General features: G+C 35.1%; 3 protein-coding genes across 4 annotated transcripts; all 3 read left to right on the top strand.

Moving 5' to 3' along the window:
• The first annotated feature begins 1261 nt into the window (after positions 1-1261).
• On the top strand, positions 1262-4900 carry LOC146956310 (uncharacterized). The gene has a single exon (XM_085728337.1). It carries the CDS (start codon positions 1571-1573, stop codon positions 4694-4696), a length of 3126 nt encoding a protein of 1041 aa, XP_085584463.1. The 5' UTR covers positions 1262-1570; the 3' UTR covers positions 4697-4900.
• A 4734-nt stretch (positions 4901-9634) lies between these two features.
• LOC146956309 (uncharacterized) lies at positions 9635-16111 on the top strand. Of its 2 annotated transcripts, none has more exons than XM_085728303.1 (12): positions 9635-9768; positions 9926-10117; positions 10802-10897; positions 11298-11401; positions 12784-12962; positions 13254-13376; positions 13466-13554; positions 13990-14095; positions 14600-14697; positions 14831-15085; positions 15185-15268; positions 15739-16111. In XM_085728303.1, exons 2-12 carry the CDS (start codon positions 9992-9994, stop codon positions 15751-15753), a joined length of 1275 nt encoding a protein of 424 aa, XP_085584429.1. In that variant the 5' UTR covers positions 9635-9768; positions 9926-9991; the 3' UTR covers positions 15754-16111. The 2 variants fall into 2 exon arrangements, with proteins under 2 accessions (XP_085584429.1, XP_085584433.1); XM_085728307.1 differs by having other exon boundaries at positions 9635-9837.
• A 3562-nt stretch (positions 16112-19673) lies between these two features.
• LOC146956308 (uncharacterized) lies at positions 19674-21364 on the top strand. Its single transcript, XM_085728297.1, has one exon. The coding sequence runs from the start codon at positions 19790-19792 to the stop codon at positions 21158-21160; it is 1371 nt and encodes a 456-aa protein (XP_085584423.1). The 5' UTR covers positions 19674-19789; the 3' UTR covers positions 21161-21364.
• The last annotated feature ends 383 nt before the right edge of the window (positions 21365-21747 follow it).

Here is a 21747-nt window from a genome sequence, read left to right as displayed (position 1 = left end):
AAAAAACTTACCAAAAAAAAACTTAGACATAGCAAAGCTGAGTTATTTAAATATATATAATTAAATATAATGATGAAAACCTTGGAATTAGATTTCGTCTCCGCGAGCTTAACTTAGTTGGTAAATATAATGCTTAATATATGCAAGGTTCGGGTTCAAACCCTGAACACCACCAAAAAGATTTTGTGTAAATTTGTTTATGCAATCCATAATCAATTACATATCATGAAGGTACCTTGACGATTATAAACACAATCATACAAGATTTTTCTGTCGATGTAGGACTATATGTAGTTCCCCTTTCTTACTTCTTTAAGCTTTTATCCAATGCTTCTTAGAAGTTGAACTCATAAGTTTATGCCAATTTTACAGAACGTGTATCATTTATTATGTTAATCGCTTATAGCTACAAAAAGATGATATTTCCACAAAAGTATCTTAATGTTAGAATTAAATTGGTCATCCCTGAAAATTTATCTCTTAACATATTACATTTGTTTATTTTTCTTATTTTCAAATATATGAGGATTTGTATTCTCAGCTGTTTAATCAAACAACACCAAATTCGAACCCAAATTTGCCACTGGTTCTATACTCAAGGTGGAAGGTATAGCAGTCTCATTTTTTGAACCAACCTCACTGATGTGGTCATAACATATACTATTTTGCTTCTAATTAGTATGACACAAGTAATTGACGAAAATGTTTTTGGGATTAAAATTTGCTTCTTTTAAATGGTACAAGGTGAAGTGTGGTGGCAAAAGTTCCACAAGGGGCAGCTCAGTTATACATTGCCTTACCTGATTTAAATCATGTACTATAATAATATTCAAATTAAGAAATTGAATGCATACCAACTATTGGCCAATTTGGCATAATTTCATCGCCATTGTCTCGCCAATATTGTGGACATAAATGTAGAAGAGGATGGCTACAAATTCTCCAATACATTGTATCATGCACATTGTAGATTTAATTTAGGTATGTTTCGAATTGTATGTGTTTTTTATGTATGCTTATAAAATGTGTACATGGTTTTACACTTTTATAGTCTTTATTCTTTAGTGCATGAAGAGAATTAACCATTTCACATCTTGAAGTGTTACCCTTTCCGACGCTTACTATATTTCTTAGAATGTATAAACACAAATGCAAACTTAATTAACTTGCTTTCTCCTTTGGTGCATGACATTTAAGTGGATGGTTGAAAGTTACAAGTAGTAATTCCTACGTAACACTCAATTAATAGGTATATATGATAGGATATTAGAATAAGGAGCAATAATATGGTGACTCAGCTAGTTCTAGAAGTTGTTATGACTCACCTTAGTCTAGAAGGATCTAGAAGGTATATTGTTAGGGGATAATATTGAGTATGTTCGGGTGCACTTATCTTATTATGAGTATGCACAAGTCTATATAAGTATTGTATGCCTTATTATGAGAATCAATGAAAAATAATGAATTTCCTTTCTTTTATCTCGAGTTTTCTCTCTTAATTTCTGGAGTGTGATCCCTACTCGAATTGGGTCGTATCATTTGGTGCTTTCATTCTTGAACTTCACCTTCCATGGAAAAACCCCTTTACACTCCTCCATTTTACTCCACCTTCACTCACTCGTATTATTCCATTGTTCCTACCATACATACTCCATCGCTACTGTCCAACCCTTACACACCGTACACAACGAAGATGTTTCCTATTTTCGACGGTAGCAACGAAGATGCCTACAGATGGATCCTCTCTACTGAAAGTTATTTTAGGGAAACCGGAACATCTGAAGGGACAAAGATGATGGTAGCCGCACTGGCTATGCGTGGTGGTGCTCTCAGATGGTGGCTGTGGTGGTCTCGCCGTCATCCACAGTCAAATTGGGACACCTTTACCACTGATCTCTTATGGCGCTTCAAGCCTGAATGGCGGCATCTCTTGCTTGTGTTAGATGAAGAAACGGAGGAAGCATGTGAATCCTCAAAGTTGGAGGTGAAGACTTCCCGAGTTGCCGATTGTGTTGTTGATCTCGTACTAGACATTGCAGGTGAACACAATCAAGATCTTCCACCATGCTCGAAGGTTGTTGAGAAGCCTTCCGATTTGGTTGATTCTATCACTACCACTGCAAGTGAACTAAATCTGGAGTTGGAAATTGCAGAATTCAGTGGTAGCGTACTACAGAGGAGCCTCTTCGTTCCAACTGGAGACAAGAAATTCAACATTCCTTCTCTCGGTCCACCATCCCCTAAACCACCAGACACTGTCTCAGCTCCACCATCATCAGAGGTTGAAAATGGGAAAAATGGGTTTTCACCTTCTGACTTCTCATTTTGCTATAGCAGTAATACGATTTCTCTATGCGAGCCGGACAAAAACACAACACCGGCACTGTCACCAAAACCACCAGAAAAGATCTATGATCCACCTCCGATGCCGTCTCCGCCGTCGAAACCGCCGAAAGGAGTCTCGGTTCCACTTCGAGTACCACCATCGCCGATCTCTGATCTACTTCCGCCGCCGAAACCACCGGATCGAAGTGTTGCTACAGGTATCAATCCTTTATGCGCTCATGTAACTTTACACAGTTACCCACCACCCACTGTATTGTTATTTGGTACCGCAGAAAACTCAACACACTTGATTTCTATTCCATTTCCCTTCCCCGTTGTTGATTCTCCAACGATGGAGCTTCAATCACCACACGTCGTTTTTCTATTCGACCCTGGGGGATCTCAATTTCTGAATACATCACACTTCAAATTGAACAAGGATGTTGTCACAAATGTGGTTCTGTTTCAATGGTTCACAATCATTTCAGCCGAGATTCCCCCACCGGAGCCACCCGACAGTGCTGTTATTCCACCACCACTGCCCACCACATTAAACACCTCTCTTACATTTGTTTCTTGTACTTGTACTAATGTGGTCCCTAGATTTTTTCATGGTGAATCTTTTGATTTTGGAACTAATGAATCAAATGAATCTGTGCAAATTGAGTTCTCACACAACCCCTACTACATGTTTGCTATAATGCCAATTAGACCCTATTTCTTTCAGAATGCTAATCTCTTTCAAGTCATCTTGGGAATACTTTCTACTATGTTTCAGAGTATATATTTACAGTCATATATATTCTCCTTGGATGATGTTTTACCGGTTGATGGAAATTTTAATCATTTGAACCTTGAGTTAAGTTCTCTTGCTACTGTCGGCTTGTCCACATGTCCATATAATCTATATGTTAATGGTGCTTGTAGTTGTTGTGGTAGATATCCAAATCTTCTTGGGCTCTGTTACAGTTTTGAAGGTATATGTTATCCATGTCTTGCTTCCTACTATGGAGAGGATATCCTTGTGGGAGCTTCTGACTTTGGTAATTGGTTTGACAATGATGGCTTTAGAGGTAATTGGATGACATGGAAAATTCCAATTAGTTGGGAAGGAACTTGTGATTCAGGACAATTATTCATTGAACCCATTCACGATGTTAAATTGATTAGTGCTGAATATTTTATCAAGGACATGATTGTTGGAAATTTTATGGTTCCAGTAAGCATGAACACAGCTGGTGACACCGTGGTAAATAGGACTTATGCAACATTCATTATTGCACATAACTATGTTGATAAAGTGTCTTCTTTTAGCTCTTCTAAAGGGGTAACCATAGGCATTGCACCGAGATATCAACTTGTCTTATCCAGGGCCTTTTGGGAAGTGTGGTTTGTAACATCTATTGTCTTAGTTGGAAGGCACATAGCTTGTTTTGGTGATACATTGGTTAAAGTTGTGGTGTTCCATAATCATAGGCTATGCCAAATTTTGCTTAAGCCTACACAATTTATGATCTTTTATTGGAAGATTCCACATAAAGTTCTTGATGGGGCCATTCTTGCAGGATACATTCCCATGGGTGACCTTGTTGATGCTCTAGAACAATTTGTTTTGAAATTACAAAATTTAAATCACGGTCTTGATTTCCATAAATTGAAGCTTCTTTTGGTTTGTGATAAGCACCATGGGTTTCTTGGTGCCCCAAAAGTGCTGGAAAATATTGTTTTTTGGGGTAAGGGAATGACTGCTAAGGTGGAAAATAATAGTGTTGGCTTACTTCAACAATGGCTAGATAAATTTAAATGGTCAAACTCACTATGTGGCATTGGTTCTGAGGTCATTCAAGGTGATGTAGCAATGTTTCATTCTTATGCAATAACAACTATTGCTACTTTTCTTTATGCAGTCACTAATGTTGCAATAAGAAGTGGAATATCTAAATTTTGTGTTGGTCCATCAGCTCTCAGGGAGTTAACATACAACACAGTTGGCATTAGATTGAATGTTGCTAATGGTTATCATATAGCACTACATGGAGTTGCTTCATTTTTTGAAATTCAACATGGTCTTATCAAACATCATGGCTTAATTGGTAGTGTGTCCAATGTTGTCAAGTATGAACTTTTTGGGCTGATGTGCTACCTTCAAGGAATAGCAGTAGTCTACAATCAAGAGGCTTATTGCTCCTTGAACTTCATTTGTGAACAATGGGATCCTGGTGGCTATTTGGATCTGAATATGTCTACAATAGTGGGGTTTTCTCAGTTCAAACAGTGGGATCCAGGGAAGTTTATGGCAGAAGCTGGATTTTACAACCTTGAGGACAAGGTTGGTCTTGAAGGGGTCGGTAATGATATGATATTAGAATAAGGAGCAATAATATGGTGACTCAGCTAGTTCTAGAAGTTGTTATGACTCACCTTAGTCTAGAAGGATCTAGAAGGTATATTGTTAGGGGATAATATTGAGTATGTTAGGGTGCACTTATCTTATTATGAGTATGCACAAGTCTATATAAGTATTGTATGCCTTATTATGAGAATCAATGAAAAATAATGAATTTCCTTTCTTTTATCTCTAGTTTTCTCTCTTAATTTCTGGAGTGTGATCCCTACTCGAATTGGGTCGTATCAGTATACTACATGTTTAGGTTGATATAGATTGTGGAAGAGTAAAAGAAATGTCTCTTATGATGCAGAAGCTAAAGGGGTTCATCATTGATGGTCTAGTGCGTATGGTCCATGGTTGGTGAACTTAGCAGATGGGTTGGAAGAGGAGTTGTACAACAATGAGTTATCTGCCGAGGTTGGAATGACTTATCTTGCACAACACCAACAATGGTCGGGTTCCACACCCTTCCTTCACCATATTAGAATTATATTTTCTACTTAGATGAGATTTAAATCATAAAATATGATTAAATATAAATAAAATAAATAAGCATATGTATAAAAATTACTAACATGGTGGATTTAGGTACGAGTGCAAATATCAACACCTACACCACCCACAACCGCTCTCGATACATGAAGGAAAGGGAAAATCTCAACACGCACTCCCACCTCGGTAAAGTTGGGAGAATTCAGGTGAGTGTGGATTTTTTTTTTGAATCAGCAAATTTTATTTAAAAACCAAATCTCTGCTCAAGACGAATATCGATCGGTAATTCAGCGAATACAAACGAAAGGCGTCGTATATAGGCGGAACACCCGAAAAATAAACACCATAAAAGGCATCCCTACACACATCACCTAGTCAAACCCTACCTGACAACACCCACCAAAATAAACATCACCACCTAAAAACTCCTTCAAGAAACGACCACTGAAAAAACGATATCCATAACCATTCATCGCCGCTACTCAACCCAAAATAAATCACTCTGTCCGCATCGCCTAAGCTGAGCCACTATTCTAAAGATCAATCAGCTTCCACTACCTCACCACCTCTGGTACACCGAAAGAACACAAAAAAAAGCCCAAAATCAAACTTGAGCCAAAGAACTGACTCTCGATCTCGAATCAAAAGCGATCGGCCCACCAGACTTCAGGACCCAACCAGACGGGCACCCCTTACCCCGGTCCACCAGAGAATGACCGTAGCCAGCCAAACAAGAATGCAGCTAGACACCGACTCCCAATCTCGAAGCAAAGTAATCGGCCCACCAGCATCCAGCACACACTATGTAAGACATACGACAAGATTTTCGGTAATGCAAACATCAATCAAAAAGGAACAAATGCTCCACTCGAAGAACAACACCCTCTAAACCACCTTAAACACCTTAGCAACCCAAAACTCAAACAAGAGGTAGCAACAACGAATATGGACCCGAATCACAGAGGCGGCCTCCAAAAGGAATCACCCACAACAACCACCACAAAAGCACCCACCTCCTCACCTAAGCAACACCAACCCCCTTTTTCCGAATCCCCATAACCACAATTGAACCACCACCAACACCACTACCTCACCACCACCACCCCTGCATCACCACCACCACTGCAACACCACGATTCACAAGCAAAAGAGCAAGACAACTAGGTTGAAGCCAAAACTACATTGCCAAACCACCTCACCAAGAAACAGGCAGCTCCACAAACACATCAAGAGGAAGATGCAACCCAACAACAAAACACAGGCAGCGACGCCGGTCTGAAGCGGAAACACGACCCAGGTCGTAAACAGGTATCCACCGGAGACAAGGAGAAGGCGTTCGACGCCGGAATAAACTACAACCTAGCCAAAAAGCGAAAAGAGCCCATTAACACGACCCAAAAAATTCTGAAGGTACATAAATGACTACTACCGCCAACACGGAGCGTCTACGCACCAAACTCTTTCGAGCAACATCTGACAACTCAAGATCATACAGATGAATCATAACTTTTAAGGAACCCCAGAACGCACAAAACCAATTTATTAAAAACAAAAAAAGGAAAGTAAGCAACAACACAACACACACAACAACACGGACACCACAACACGAAACCAACCAAACCTCCGGCAAGGTACAAGCACCCACGACACTACCGCCGCAAAATGGAAAACTGCAACAAAAGGCAAAAAAAAACAGAAAGAGTTCGGCCACCAAAAACAGTGGTGTCGCGAAAAAAAAGCCGCACAACTCCAGCGAGCACCAGACAACTGACGGACCACAAAACAGTGCAGAAAGTGACACCCAAGCTCGTTAACAGCCACCTAAACGGCGACGGTGGAGCTGTTTGTCGACAAACGTCGAGAGGCGACGAGATCTGAACAAAGAGGACCGCGAGAATTGATGTCGGAGGAACGACGGGAAGACAAGACAGACGCCAGAGGAAGGGGGTTACAACGGTGGTGTGAAGAGCAACACTCGACACACCACCCTCTCTAGATCTACATCGCGGAGGAAAATTTGGAGATGGGGAGAAGAAGCTGTGTGTTTGGGTTTAGAGAGATGACAGAGAAAAAGTCTATTCAGGTGAGTGTGGATTATGTTGTTATGTTGGTTTATCATAAGTTTATTGCAATTATGGGAATAAATTAAAGGATTAAATTGATGAATGGAGCATATGGTCCAACTAACAGGACAAGACATGATCTAATTTATTTGTTGAATAAGTTAGGTTAAAATTTAGACTGAACTGGATGGTTCAATCGGTTAAGATGTGATCGACACCATCAATAGTTAGGTAAATTTGATTGGTTCGTTTTAAATTTCATCATAGTTTAAATAATTTTAAAAAGTTGAATCACAATTTTGATGTCTTGCCAATACTATACTCATTCAGAGCTTAAGGACACGATTTCAAGTTCAAATAAAACCACCCCTCCATCGGGCGAAGAGAATTAATACTTTAGAGACTATTTCCTTTCCCACTCTTTCCTATTCTCACGTTCTATGCAAAAAAAGACAAAAAAAATCCTTGGTTTGGATTATATAATCTGAACCAGATTGTAAGAAGTTTTCGAATTCTAAAATTCAAATTATTTTGAACGGTAATTTCAATGTTGTATTTAATGTCAAAGGTCTTTGCTGATCGTCGTAGAATCCCCGCATAAGCTGCAAAACAAATGCATGGATTCTACGAACGGTCAACAATGACCATGACAGAATAATCACTCCTGAAAACTAAAAAAATGTTTAAGAAAAAGTAAGAAAAGTGGTGAAGTGAAGAATGAAAAATTTTGTTGAAGATAGAATCCTATTTATAAACTAAAACAAGTCTTAGATCATAACTACGGTCAAATCAAACGTTTTCCACCGTCCAACCGTTCAAAAAAAACATTAAACACACCACAAACCGTCCAAACCTTTGGTGAAAAAATCTTTAGGAAAATAAGATCATGCCTGCATACTAACCAATACATTTTTAAAATGGTACAATTCAGTCCATCCAATTGTCAACGATGAAAGAAAGCGGGATGTTGAATCCATTTTCTCATCTCGACTTTTCTTGTTGTCATTCTAACATATTCAATCATCTCGTAGTAAACAATTCATTTCTATTCTCTGAGTCTATTCTTTGACTGAAAGACTACAATTAGTCAAATTTCATTGATAATATTTTTAACGTTTGGTTCCTATAACCACAAAGTGTTATTAAAGACTACAAATTAATATGAGTCATGTTAACTTCTACATGTTAAACAATCCAAAAGGAGCAACTTTGCATTGGAAAACATAACATGTCAGCTTTTAAGAAGTTGAATGCACGTCTTTTGATACATGTATTTCTATAATAAGTTTCTTAACATGTGTCATTCAGGGCACAAGTTAGCATTACCATGCCCACCTTTAAATGTTCATGTGGCAATGATTGTGGAATGTAACACTCACACTTCATATTAAAGATGTAGGCGTCCGACACATGTTAATGCCCGAAATGATACTGATATTAATAGTTACTTTCAATTATACAATTTTGCAATTTATTATTGGTATCGACGTCTCAGTATTAGTGTCTTGTCACATGTCCTTGTGGGTATTTCACAAAAGCCATCATAGAATTGTCATTAAAAAAAAAAAAACATCATAGGTAAGTTATGACAGTAGTAGGCCTCTTTTTGTTTCTTTAATAGAAATAGCAAAATGCATATTACTAGCACACCCAAATGGGAATATAGTTTATGACATTCAAATCATGTCTATGACCATGTGGGAAAATATATTCGCTATTGTTCCTTCTCGTTTTTACACCCAGGTTTCTTCATTTCTCTTTAACTAGTTATTTTCTAGATAAAATAAATATATACTCCCTCCGTCTCTTAATAATAGTCGTTTAAAGTTTGTGCACGATTATTAAGGAAATAATTAATTGTATTGATTTCAATGGTAAAATTAGTATCATTTACTAAAACACCCTTATTAATTGTAGTTAGTGGAGTAGATAAGTTGGATGAAATTCAATAAATAAGAGTATAATAATGAAAAAAATAATAAATGTTGCATTGGTATTCTAAAGTGACAATTATTTTGAGAAAAAGAAAAAATGCTAAAAAGACAAATATTGTGAGACGGAGGGAGTAGTATACATAAAATGAAAATAAAAATAAAATAAAATTTTAGCAAATAAAATCAATTAATAATATAAAAAAGATAGTACAATTAAATAATAAATTTAAATAAAATTTATTATAAATTAATTCATATAAATTTTATTATAAATTAAGAATACTTTTTATGTCATTTAATATTTATCTTGTAGTTGATCCATTAATTTTACGAAATTAACCCTTCCTCCAAAATAGGACATTGATGAAAATGAAGACAAATAACCGTTAAGAAAAAAGCTTATATATAGAATCATAGTATTGTTGTCTCTTGTTCTGTTCTAACACCAATCACAATCTCAAATCATTGTTCCATTTTGCGGATTACTCTATTCAACACTCATTCCCTTCTCTCTCTTCCTCACAATCTGCAAAAAATTTCATTCACCATTTCTCAAATCGCAAAGGTACTTTCCTTTTTCCTCAACTGGGTATTTTTCAGAATCTTCTTAGAGATGCAGGATCAGATATAATCGGTAACGATGAAATTGACCCTTTTGATTTTTCTCCCTATCATGAAAGAAAAATTTAATTTTTTTTGTTGGGTTTGTTTTCAATGTGCAGAAAATGATCGTGATGGGTCTATAGCAAATAGAAACATTGTTGGAATTGAAGAGGGTGGAGTAGTTGATGATTGGCTGTGGTGGATTGTGTAGTGTTCTTATGATGCGTTCTGGAACTACTGAGTTGAATGATTTCTACCCCATTCGACCAGAATGCAAAGCTGATGTTCCAACAACTCGATTTAAACCAAGGGTGAAGCTTTTGTTTTTTATCCCAAATGCACTTTTATTTCAAATGTTTCATTGTATGTTTGTACCCTTTTGGATGTGTTCTTTTTTGGTCAAGTAGCCTAGTGGCCAAAGTTTCACCCCCTAACGTGAATACATGGGAAATCCAGGATTCGAACCCCCGACATATTTCAATTCTGGATGTGTCAAGCAATGCCCTAATAAATAGTATGCTATTGCATGATTGAAAATTTATGCTAAGGTCAATATTGTCAATCTCGTATCGCACAAAATAGAAGTTTGTTAGAAGTACGATTTGATAACACGTTTTATTGCATTCCCACTATAACTGCTATTTGAGGACTGTTTGTACTAAAATGATGTATCATCGAACTATGACGAATTTTTCAAATTTTGCTATGCTAAACCAGCCATTTGACAACATTGGCTGTGAGTATCTCCAATTGTGAACTTCATTGGAGGTTTTTAACTCTTTTTTGGTAGGCCTGCTATGACACTTCATATTTCAGAACACTTACCAATTTGTTAGTCTAATCTTGTAACTCTTTAAGAACTCAAAATGAATCCCACAAATATTGTTATTATATATACTTGAGCGAGGTTGTGGTTTTATTTCTCTATATTTTTTTCTTTGCCGTTTTGATTAAAATTTATCTTGTGATTTATACATTGTTTTTTATTTCCGCAGTCTGGCAAGACTTTAAGTGCAAGAAGATGGAATTCAGCATTTAATGAAGAAGGTCGTTTGGACATTGCAAAAGTTCTGAGACGAATACAGCGAGGGGTAACTTATATTCTTTACTCGTATATCGTTTATCATTGCATTGCTGGCCTGTTTGTGAGTTTTTCTGTATGTTTGTGGGTTTATAATTATTCTGATAACTACCGTTTAATTGTATGGTGACTCTTTTTCAATAGTTTGTAGCGTGTAGTGATACTCCCAACTTCCATTTGCATCAGACATTTTTCTATGTGAAAGAGGCAGTATATCATGTGATTCATCATAACCATTTGATGTGCTGTGTGTTTTTATGACAACACATGTCAGTAAAAGTTACAATCAATCATTGTCATATACGTGTGTCTCTGTGTGTGTGTGTGTGCGTGTGTGTGTGTTATTACTATAGTGTTTCCGTTCCTTCTGATTTGTGCTTATGCTGTGTTTCTTTCTATACATTATGTAGGGTGTCCATCCTTCAATCAAAGGGGAGGTATGGGAGTTCTTACTAGGTTGTTATGATCCAAACAGTACATCTGAAGAACGGAATGAGCTCAAGCAACGCCGGAGGTATATTTTCAATTAAATATGTTTATGTAGGATTATAAGCTATAACATAAGATAAAGAGGAATAAAATAATATGTTTCTGTTCATAGTATGGCTATATAAGCTATAACATAAGATAAAGAGGAATAAAATAATGTTTCTGTTCATAGTATATGGCTATATGCACAAGATAAATTCTCGTTTCCTGCTGTTGCATTGCCTTTTTGTCCTAATCATTGTGGTTATTTCCTATTTCTATTTCTGTGATTGTGACCATTGCTACCTATGAAGCACGGACACAGGCACGGACACCGGACACGACACGGACACCGACACGCCGACACAAATAATAATTTGAGAAAACGATATAATTTAGTGTAATCATAAGTGTCGTGTCGGTGTCGGTGTCGGACACCGACGCATGTCCGACACGGGACACGCCTAATCCGAGGAGTGTCCGTGCTTCATATTTGCTACTACTGCACTGTTGTATTATACGAGACTAAATTTTTTACCTCTTGGATGGCCACGCTTCCTATTAAGTTCATGTTTGGTGCTTCATAGTATATGGCTATATGCACAAGATAAATTCTCGTGTTCAAGTTATAGGGTGTTAATAATACAAATGCAAAATAGAGAATGGGAACAACAATGGAGGCTAGGGTTTCATAGAATACCAATAGCTTGTCAAAATAAGGGGTTACAATAGAGAGTATATAGTAAAACATAAAATACTAAACTACCCACAATCCCCTAGCCTAATTAATTTTACAAAAGGCTTATAACTTATTATCTAACACAGGGTTTCAGATAAAGAGGGAAAAGAAAGAATAAAGACTTTCAATTATGATCATGGTTTGATATGATTGATGATTATGATTTTATATAAAAAGATTAAACACTAAACCTTATATTTATTCTAGACAAGATTCTAATTCCTAGTTGAGTAGCAAAACAAATTATGATAATAACAAAGAAATATGGAAACTAGTCTTGAGAGATACTCTAAGAAAGTCTAGGACAAGAAACTAATCCGATTTCAAAGGGATTTTATGTAGTTCAGGATTCTACTAACGATCCAGATCGGTAAGGCAGAGCAAAATCGCAAAATCGTGGGTTTTTAGGATTCTGATTGGGATTTTAACAACAATGGTCTAAAGTACTCTAACATAATATCAAGATCTTTACAGATCTTTTAAAAATCTGATCTCCCAAAGAATGTGAGCATAATATTGGGTGGCTTCCCATGTTTCCTCCTAATAATCTTGTACTGATTTTTCTAATACGCATTTGGTGGGACAAATTTTTTAGGGTGTTAATCCCAAGTCTTTTCCTCCTTTTTTTTTATCTTTATTTTGATTGAAAACAAACAAAGCATGAAATCTATATGTAAATTATTATCCAGGGGGCAGTATGATATGTGGAAAGCTGAATGTCAAAAGATAGTCCCAGTCCTTGGTAGTGGGAAATTTGTTACAACACCCCTCGTCGGTGATGATGGCCAGCCAATAGATCCTTCTTTGGTAAAGATCAAGACTTCAGATAAGAAAGTTGTGCAGTGGCTGCAGTTATTACATCAGATTGGTAAGTATATGATACTGTATAAAAACTCGATTATATTTTTTAGGAAAACGCCAATGAGGGCCCTAAGAGCATTGGTTAATAAACTAAAAGAAGTAAATTTGTATAAAAATTGGTGTAATTATTACATTCACAAAAGTCAAAACTTGTATCTTCAAGACAAATTTTCCTTTTATGGAATTCCTTAACCGATGCCCTTAAGGCACTCGTTAAGAAAATCCTGTTTTTTTATTATGTCTGGTTTAATAAGCATAATAAGCATCTGTAATGGCAATTGATTATTTTGCATTGTAGGTCTGGATGTTGTTCGAACAGACCGAGCACTTGCCTTTTATGAAATTGAAGCTAATCAATCAAAACTTTGGGATGTTCTATCGATTTATGCTTGGTTGGACAATGATATTGGTTACGTACAAGGTAGATGACTATATCTTTCGATTTTTTAACGTTAAAGTGCAAAAGCTTAAGAAATTTCAGATATTCTTAATGGATTATTTCATTTGCAGGAATGAATGATATTTGCTCACCTTTGGTTATTCTTATTGAGAATGAAGCAGATTGCTTTTGGTGCTTTGACCGTGCAATGCGAAGGATGGTAGGCTACATAACACACTAACATGAACATTATGTTGCTCAACAGAAAAAAAAAATTACTGTTCAGTTTGATAACATTAGGCCTTTAAATCTGTTGTTAATTTTGTTTTTATTTGGAGACTGAAAAATGTTTAATCTCCATCTGAGGGAGGCCTTGTTTGATAGGAGGAAAAATATTTTATTTTTATTTATTTTTTCACCTTTAATTAGCATGCCACTTTGTTTTCCCTTTAAAGCATGTTTTTGAAGTTTTGTGTAGGAAACACCACAACCACAATATTTTATTCTTTTCACCGTTTCTTATGCAAATATCTGAAAATAGAAAACAAAGTAAAAAGGTGGCACTTTTGTAATGTAAAGTAAAACAGAACCTTTTCTCAAACCAAATAGACCCGTTGTTTTTACTTTCTACATTCCTGCCTATGTCCCATAACAGAGAGAGAACTTCAGGGTCACGGCAACTTCAATGGGGGTGCAAACTCAGTTGGGCACACTCTCACAGATAATGAAAACAGTTGATCCCAAACTTCATCATCACCTTGGTATGTAAAGCTTGTTTATGAAACTTCTAATATGCATGAGTAATAGTTTCATGGTTCAGATTCTTCTAATCTTTATTTCCAATCAGAGTCATATGCTTCCACGTGGTGGAAGTTTTTTTTTTAAGGGGGAAATTATAACTAGTTAAAGTGACACTAATGGTCATTTTACAACCGTTTCTTAGGAGTTTTCAACTCCGTCCCTTGAGGTTACAATGTCAACTCTGATCGCTAAGCTGATACCCCCATGGAAGTTTACGGAAACTACTTATCTCTTTTGACAATCATATATTCATGTTGCAAGGTTGCTTTTGATAACAGAAAAAGGACATACACACAACTGCATGCTGTTAATAGTTGTTGTCTGTAGTTGTTTGGGGACCTCTCCCTTAATTGGGAGACATTACCTGAGACCTTGTTTCAAATCTGTCTCGGCATGAAGAGCTTTCTTCTGTATAAATGTAAGTAAGAGTAGGAAACCAACCTTTATCTCTTTTAATTTCGCAGAGGATTTAGATGGTGGAGAGTATCTCTTTGCGTTTCGCATGCTGATGGTTCTTTTCCGAAGAGAATTTTCTTTTGCAGACACTTTGTATCTTTGGGAGGTAAGGATCAATTCCTTTGACAACATAAATTGTCACTTTTGTTTTGAGGAGCTACTGTTTTCTGATTCTTTTGATGAGATAGAGTATTTGAAATTTATAGCTCATTTTAAGACATAATATAGATTGTTTCCAGTTGATGTGGGGCATGGAATACAACCCAAACATCTTTGCTAAGTACGAGGATCCAGATGGTGCTAAAACAAAAGCCCCGACAACTGCAGTAAATAACAAAGTTCTGCAGCAATATGGCAAGTTCGAGAGAAAAATTGTAAAGACAGGCCGCACAGAAGAAAATAGTGCACTGGCTATTTTTCTTGTTGCTAGTGTTCTTGAGACCAAGAATAAGCGGATTTTAACCGAGGCCAAGGGTGTGGATGATGTTGTCAAGGTCCTCTCTCTCTTTCCATCCCTTACTTATACATGTGCATATATGTTATGTTCTTGCATTGCGTTTCTGCATGTATCTCACATGAAACTATCTCTTCAGATCTTGGGTGACATAACCTCAAGCCTTGATGCTAAAAAAGCATGTAAAGAAGCATTGAAAATTCAGGAAAAATACCTGAACAAGGTAATTTCATTCCTGCTGAATTTTTTATTTTATGCCTTTTTGGTGTCAGTTTGATTGGCTTTATTTAGTATTTTCGCCTTTAATTACAAATTGGGAATTTTTGTCAGATTGTTTTATGTTTTTCATGTATATGTAAAGGAAACAGTAAAAACAAACTTTCTTGTACAAATATTTGAAACAAAAAGAAAATCTAAAGTGAAGTCACAGTTTTTTTATTAAAAGTGAAATAGAAAATCATAACAGAAAATCTTTTCTGCATAAAACAGAACCTTAATTTTTCAATTTTGTTTGCAAGCTTTTTTTTGTAAGTAGCATATTATTTTGAGAGCGACTCACACACAATCATATTCATATGTACTTTGCTACTACATTTCTTTCTGTTTTTGCATAAACAAAGGAAAAAATTTAGTTTCATTATGTTGCTCCTTACTAGATATGTGAAAATTTGAAGTGTCTGTTTACTTGTGCAGACAAAGAATCCATGACCGAACAACATTAGATTTTCTGTAACGATATGATGGCAGCTGTGGTTGCGCGTGATCTTCCCAGGTTTCAGTTGCTCCTGACAGGCCATTATTTTCTTTATTTCAATTTTTTTTTTCTCTTAGCGATAGCAAGCAAGTCCTCAAGTCGATTCTAAATCTTTGAATTCTTCAATACGGATGTCGTTAGATATTGAGAACCAGAAACATCAGTTTTATTAGATATTGCTGAGATTGTTAGGGGGGAAAACTTTTATTTATTGTATTGGCTTATATAATATAAAATTACTTTCATAAGTTGTAACATAGGAAAGAAACATTTTTCCAGAAAGCAGCATTTATCACCTTAATGCTCACAAAATTGTCAAATAATGTTTTTTTTTTTTTGGTACTTAATAAGTGGTAGCTAGGCATGGGTTCAACTCCTAAGGTATGGTTTTTATCCTATATAAAGTCATACTACAAGCGTTGTTACTAAAATGCAGTCATCGCCCGGGGTTGTCGGGTGATTTCCGAGAGTAGGGTTGCCCATCAATGAGGCATTATAGTGAGGCCAACGTAATTTAACTCTGTTTAAATTTTAATCTATTGGGAGGAAGCATGTTTGAAAGGGTGTTTTAGAGAGTAATGCAAGCATTCTTAAACTTTTAGTTTTTAACTTGTGCTGGTCGTGTAATTAGTGTTTACTTTCCTCCTTCTATCACTCTTATGTTTTATGATTCTTCCAAACTCCACTCCCACATATCCAAATTCCTCGGCTCCAATTCCAAATATCCAAATAAACTTTCAATCTTACGACCAAATTGTGATTTTTTTTTTTGGTTACGCAAAGTTTAACTACACTTTTTTTTTGGAAGAAAAGTTTAACTACACATAAAATTTCAATCCAATTGTCAATTTTAAATATAAAATATGTATCGAATCAATGTTATTGGACAGTGTCAAATCGATTTAATTTAATCTCTATTAAAATTAAAAACTAGATACAACTTATAACTAAACTAACCCTAGTTGAATTCATGTTATCTCCGTAGCGAAGTGTTTGAATTCACTCATACTAAAAGTTTTTTTTAGGGGTCATGCTTAAAGTTTTTGTCACCCTATCTATATATCTATATAAGTTTCATAAAAGTCCATTAGGCTCCTGTATGGTACTACTCTTGTAGATTCCATTTTTAATTTGTTATTTATATTTTAAGCAAAATATAATTAAGTTCTTTATTTAATTTTTAACATTATTGAGTTAGGCAATGAAAAATTGCATTATAATATTGTTTATGAGGATTCCTTCAAAAGAAAATTATGAGGATGACATAATATATCTATCTCATCACATTGTAATAAGATTCTGTGTGAAACTTGAAATAAAAAAATAGTTGAACAGCTGGGTATGAGGAGGATGACATGCCAAAATCAAATCAAAATCACACATCATGCAATCTTTAGCAGTCGTTCATAATCACATGCATGGTCATGGTCGTATTATTAGATTACCAGAAATAGCGCTTATCACTTTATCCAATGGCACTTCTAAAAATGGATCATTTGATTGTAAACAATATTGTTTTACTGTTTCAAAAAATATTGTTTTACTTTTACCCCTAAAAAAAATATCGTTTTACTTTTATATTTGATAGATAAGATATATATATTAATTAATGCTGGCCTCCTAAGTTCACTATAACTAAAAATCTAGTTCGATAATTGGTGGAAACATAGCATTTTTGTTAATAGGGTCTAGAATAGAAAACTTCTCTTTTCTTTTTTAAAAAGAGAAGCTTGATTGTTGAAACTTGAAAATATAAATAAAACTCAATCATATCTTTTTCTTTTGATAGAATATATAATAATACCATTTGTAAAAAACTTTTACTAGTTTTGATTTCATTTTCTATAACCACTTTTTTGTGAAAGCTTTTCCAAAACCTCTTTTACTCCTTTGAAACAAGTTTCAATGATTTTTTTTTAAGTACAACTACTTTTTTTTTGGGTAGTAAAGTACAACTATTTTTATAATTAAACCAAGAAAATTAAATGAGACTACCCACTATTTTCTATATGTTCTTAAAATTATAGTAAGTGTTATATTGAAAATATTTATTTGTCTCAAATAGGTTTCATAAAATAAAAGAATAATAGTAATATACTCCTCCGTTCGTAATTGTAAACAACCATGGGAAAAAAATATGTCCTCAGATATAAACTCATTTTCAAGTTGCTATGTGAATGCATTATTATGTTTTCTGGACATAACATTAATTAATACTATTATTTTGTTTTAAAATGTGAAAAGTGAATTGCAAATACTACACTATATGTTCTACAATGAGTTATCTCAGTTGATTGGTTCGAATATGTCAATACATAATTCTGACATTTAATATTTTTAATTACTCCCTCCGTTTCAAAATGAGTGTCGCTTTAGCCAAAAAAATTTGTTTCAAAATGAATGTCGCTTTCAGTTTCCAATGCAATAATAACTTTTTCTTTTCAATTGTACCCTCCAATTAATATTCTGCACACTACTTCCAAAGTATTACTTTTAAAACTAACCAATAGTTAATAAGGATAATTTGGTAAAATAATCATTCTCTTTCTTTTAATCATTGCATTTCTTAATATGTGTGTAAACACCTAAAACGACACTCATTTTGAAACGGAGGGTGTATATATTAACGAAAATTATAAAGTTAATAATTAAAAAAAGGGTTTGTTAACAAGTATCCCCGAGACACTCTTTAAACATTATAAATTTAGTAATTATTTTTGAAAAATATCAAACTTTTCAATTTCCAATGCGCTGATTACACAAACTTTCATAAAAATTTACCATTTAACTTTTCCTTTTAAAAAATTTCATTGAGACAAATCTGATTGCATCTTATGTGCTATCATTTACTCCCTCTGTTCCTTTTTAATTGTCACATTTTGACTTTTTACACAAACCAAGACAACAAATACTTTTACTACTTTTGATACAACAATTTTTCTTTTTCCTATAATAACCTTAATCATTTAATACTTCATTTCATACATTTCTCTCTCTGCAATAAATATATAGGGGTAATATAGGTAAAGCCACATTTAATAATACTTTGAACTTTGAAAACGACAGTTATTTAGAAACAAAAATTTTATGCAAAAGTGACAATTATAAAGGAACGGAGGGAGTATATATTAGTAGACAAAATATGATCAAAATATATTGCGTTAATTGTGCAGGTAAATCATATTAAATTCTTTATTGTGAGCCAAAAGAAGTGGTAATTAAATAATAATAATAATAATAATATTAATAATTTTTTTACAAACTAATAGTAATAACAATGATAATAATACATAAAGTATATACATTAATTACACCATCAATCTTTCTTGAAAAATGTATATGTCTATGAATGATAATAAAAAGGAAGAGGGAGGGAGGGAGGGAGGGAGTATTATGAAGGGAGAAAGGGAAATAAAGGTGAGAACAAGTTTGGCTAGAAGTACCCAAGAGAGTGATGAGATGAAACGAGTCACGTGATGTGCATAGTTTGTGAAGAGGGCGTTACATGTCGCTCTCTTAGCCAGTATTAGGACTCTCGACACTGTTCTGTAAGTCGGCTAATGCGGCGCATTCCCTTCCTTGCATTGCAGCAGGTTTCTGTCTCATAAACCACACACCACTCACAACAATAATCTTTTTCTTCTGCACCTCCCTTTCTTTATTTTTCGCATCTTTTCTCTTTCTTTTACACTACTTTTTCCATCCACATTTATTTTTACCATAATGTACAATCCAACCAAATAAACTTTCCAATCCTTTATAAGGCTACTTTTGTAATTTCATAAATCACTAGCAGCCAGCCAGTAACAGAACAGAACAGTCACAACAAACTCTGTCCCATCCCATCCCATCCCGTCCCATCCCAATGACTCAACATATTAGTATCATACTACTACCACACAATCCTCAATAAACACAAAACCACATTCTCTTATTCTTATTCTTCTTTTCTACTCCCAAAAAACCAACCAAACATTCATTCCAATTCCAATGGCTCTATTTTCAACTTCAACAACACAAACACTATTATTATGCTTATACTCATTCATCTTCTTGTTCTCACTTTCACTCTCTCAAGACCAACCTCTCATTGACCCAAAAGAACAAACAGCACTCTACAATGTTCTCACTTCCCTCAACCCAACCATACCATGGCAAACACTCTTCCCCGATGATCTCTGTCTCTCCGCCCCACACGGCGTCGTTTGCGACTATGACCAAAACCAACCACAAAATGCACACATTGTTGAACTCAACTTCGGCTACGTTTCCGATGAAACACCAACCCCACCTTGTTCCTCTAACGCCACTCTCAACCCACTTCTCTTCACCTCTTTCACCTACCTCCGAAAACTCTTCTTCTACAAATGCTTCAACAACACACAAAACATCATTAACATCTCTCTTCCTTCTTTCCCTTCGTCTCTTGAAGAGCTTGTGTTCATCGACAACCCTTCTATTGTTTCACCTGTCCAACCTTTTCTCACCAATCTTACCTCTCTCAGAAGACTTGTCTTGATCGGAAATGGCTTCCACGGCGAACTTCCCTCACAGATTGGTGGTTTTTGTGACCTGGAAGAACTTACTCTTTCAAAAAACAATCTCTCAGGCGAGGTTCCGGTGAGTTTGGGAAAACTGAAGAAGCTGAAGATTCTTGATCTTAGTCAGAATGAGTTTAATGGGTGTGTTCCAGAACAGGTTGAGAATTTAACTTCTCTTTTGAAGCTTGATTTAAGCTACAATGGGTTTAGTTGTAAAATCCCAGAGAGTTTTAGCAACTTGAAAAAAATGGAATTTTTGGATTTAAGTTTCAACCTTTTTGGTAATTTTGGTGTCCCTTTGTTCTTAGGAGAAATTCCCAGATTGAAAGAAGTTTATTTAAGTGGGAATTTACTTTCCGGTAAAATTCCAGAAATATGGGAAAATCTTGGTGCTATTGAAAAAATTGGATTTTCTAAAATGGGGTTGGTTGGTAAAATTCCAGTTTCAATGGGGGTTTATTTGAAGAATTTATCATATCTTGGGCTTGATAACAATAAGCTTGATGGGCCTGTTCCTAAGGAATTTGGGCTTTTGGAGTTTGCTAATGAGATCAATTTGGAGAACAACAATTTGAGTGGTAGGATCACTTTCTCAACTAGAGTTGGACAAAAGTTAAAGTTGGCAGGAAATGTAGGGCTGTGTTTGGGAAACAATAATAGTAGCTGTTCTGAAAATGGAGGTAGTTTGGGTCAACTTAATCCCTGCAAAATAACAGATGTTGTTTCTGATAGTGAAGTCCTTTTCAATGGGGCTTCTTTGCTGCTTTTTGATCCTATTAAGCTGGTTTTGGTCATGTTGTTTGTTTTCATGGGATTTTGAGTTGGGAAAGGTGAAGATATGTTTTGTCTTTTTTTTTACCAGAAAAGAAATACTCCTATCTGTTTACTCTTACTAGGAAAAGGGTTTTGAATTCAACAAATGTAAATGGAAATGATAGTGATGGTAGTGTAGTAGTGAAGAAATGTTATTTAGAGTATGTATGCTGAAAACAAAATTTCATTAATTACTTTATCTTTTTACTCAGATATGTTTATTTTGTTAGTCACTTTTATTTCTTTCTCACTTTAATTTTACCTAGTTAAATTGTTGCAGCGTAATTTTTATAGTACTAGTATAGAGTAGTATATGCTTTATTTTATTTGATTTTTGCAAACTTGAGTTTATGCTCAAACTAAGGTCAAGTCTAAAAATTGTATGGATGGGATAAGATCATAAGATCATATGCTAAATTTGATTTCCTCTGCAAATTTTACCTAACATTACTAATTTGTTTTTAGTACCTAACATTACTAATTTGTTTTTAGAATTGAAAGGTAATGAGACAGTGTAGGGTGAGGAAAAAAGGAGGAGGGAGAATCCGTTGTAAACCAGAAGTAGTACTAGTGAGTAGTAGTAGTAACTAATTC

Source organism: Medicago sativa, chromosome 1, assembly GCF_051527215.1.
Source record: "Medicago sativa cultivar Bolivia chromosome 1, Bolivia_mono, whole genome shotgun sequence".
Lineage (NCBI taxonomy): Eukaryota > Viridiplantae > Streptophyta > Magnoliopsida > Fabales > Fabaceae > Medicago > Medicago sativa.
This window is presented reverse-complemented; position numbering and strand designations above follow the sequence as displayed.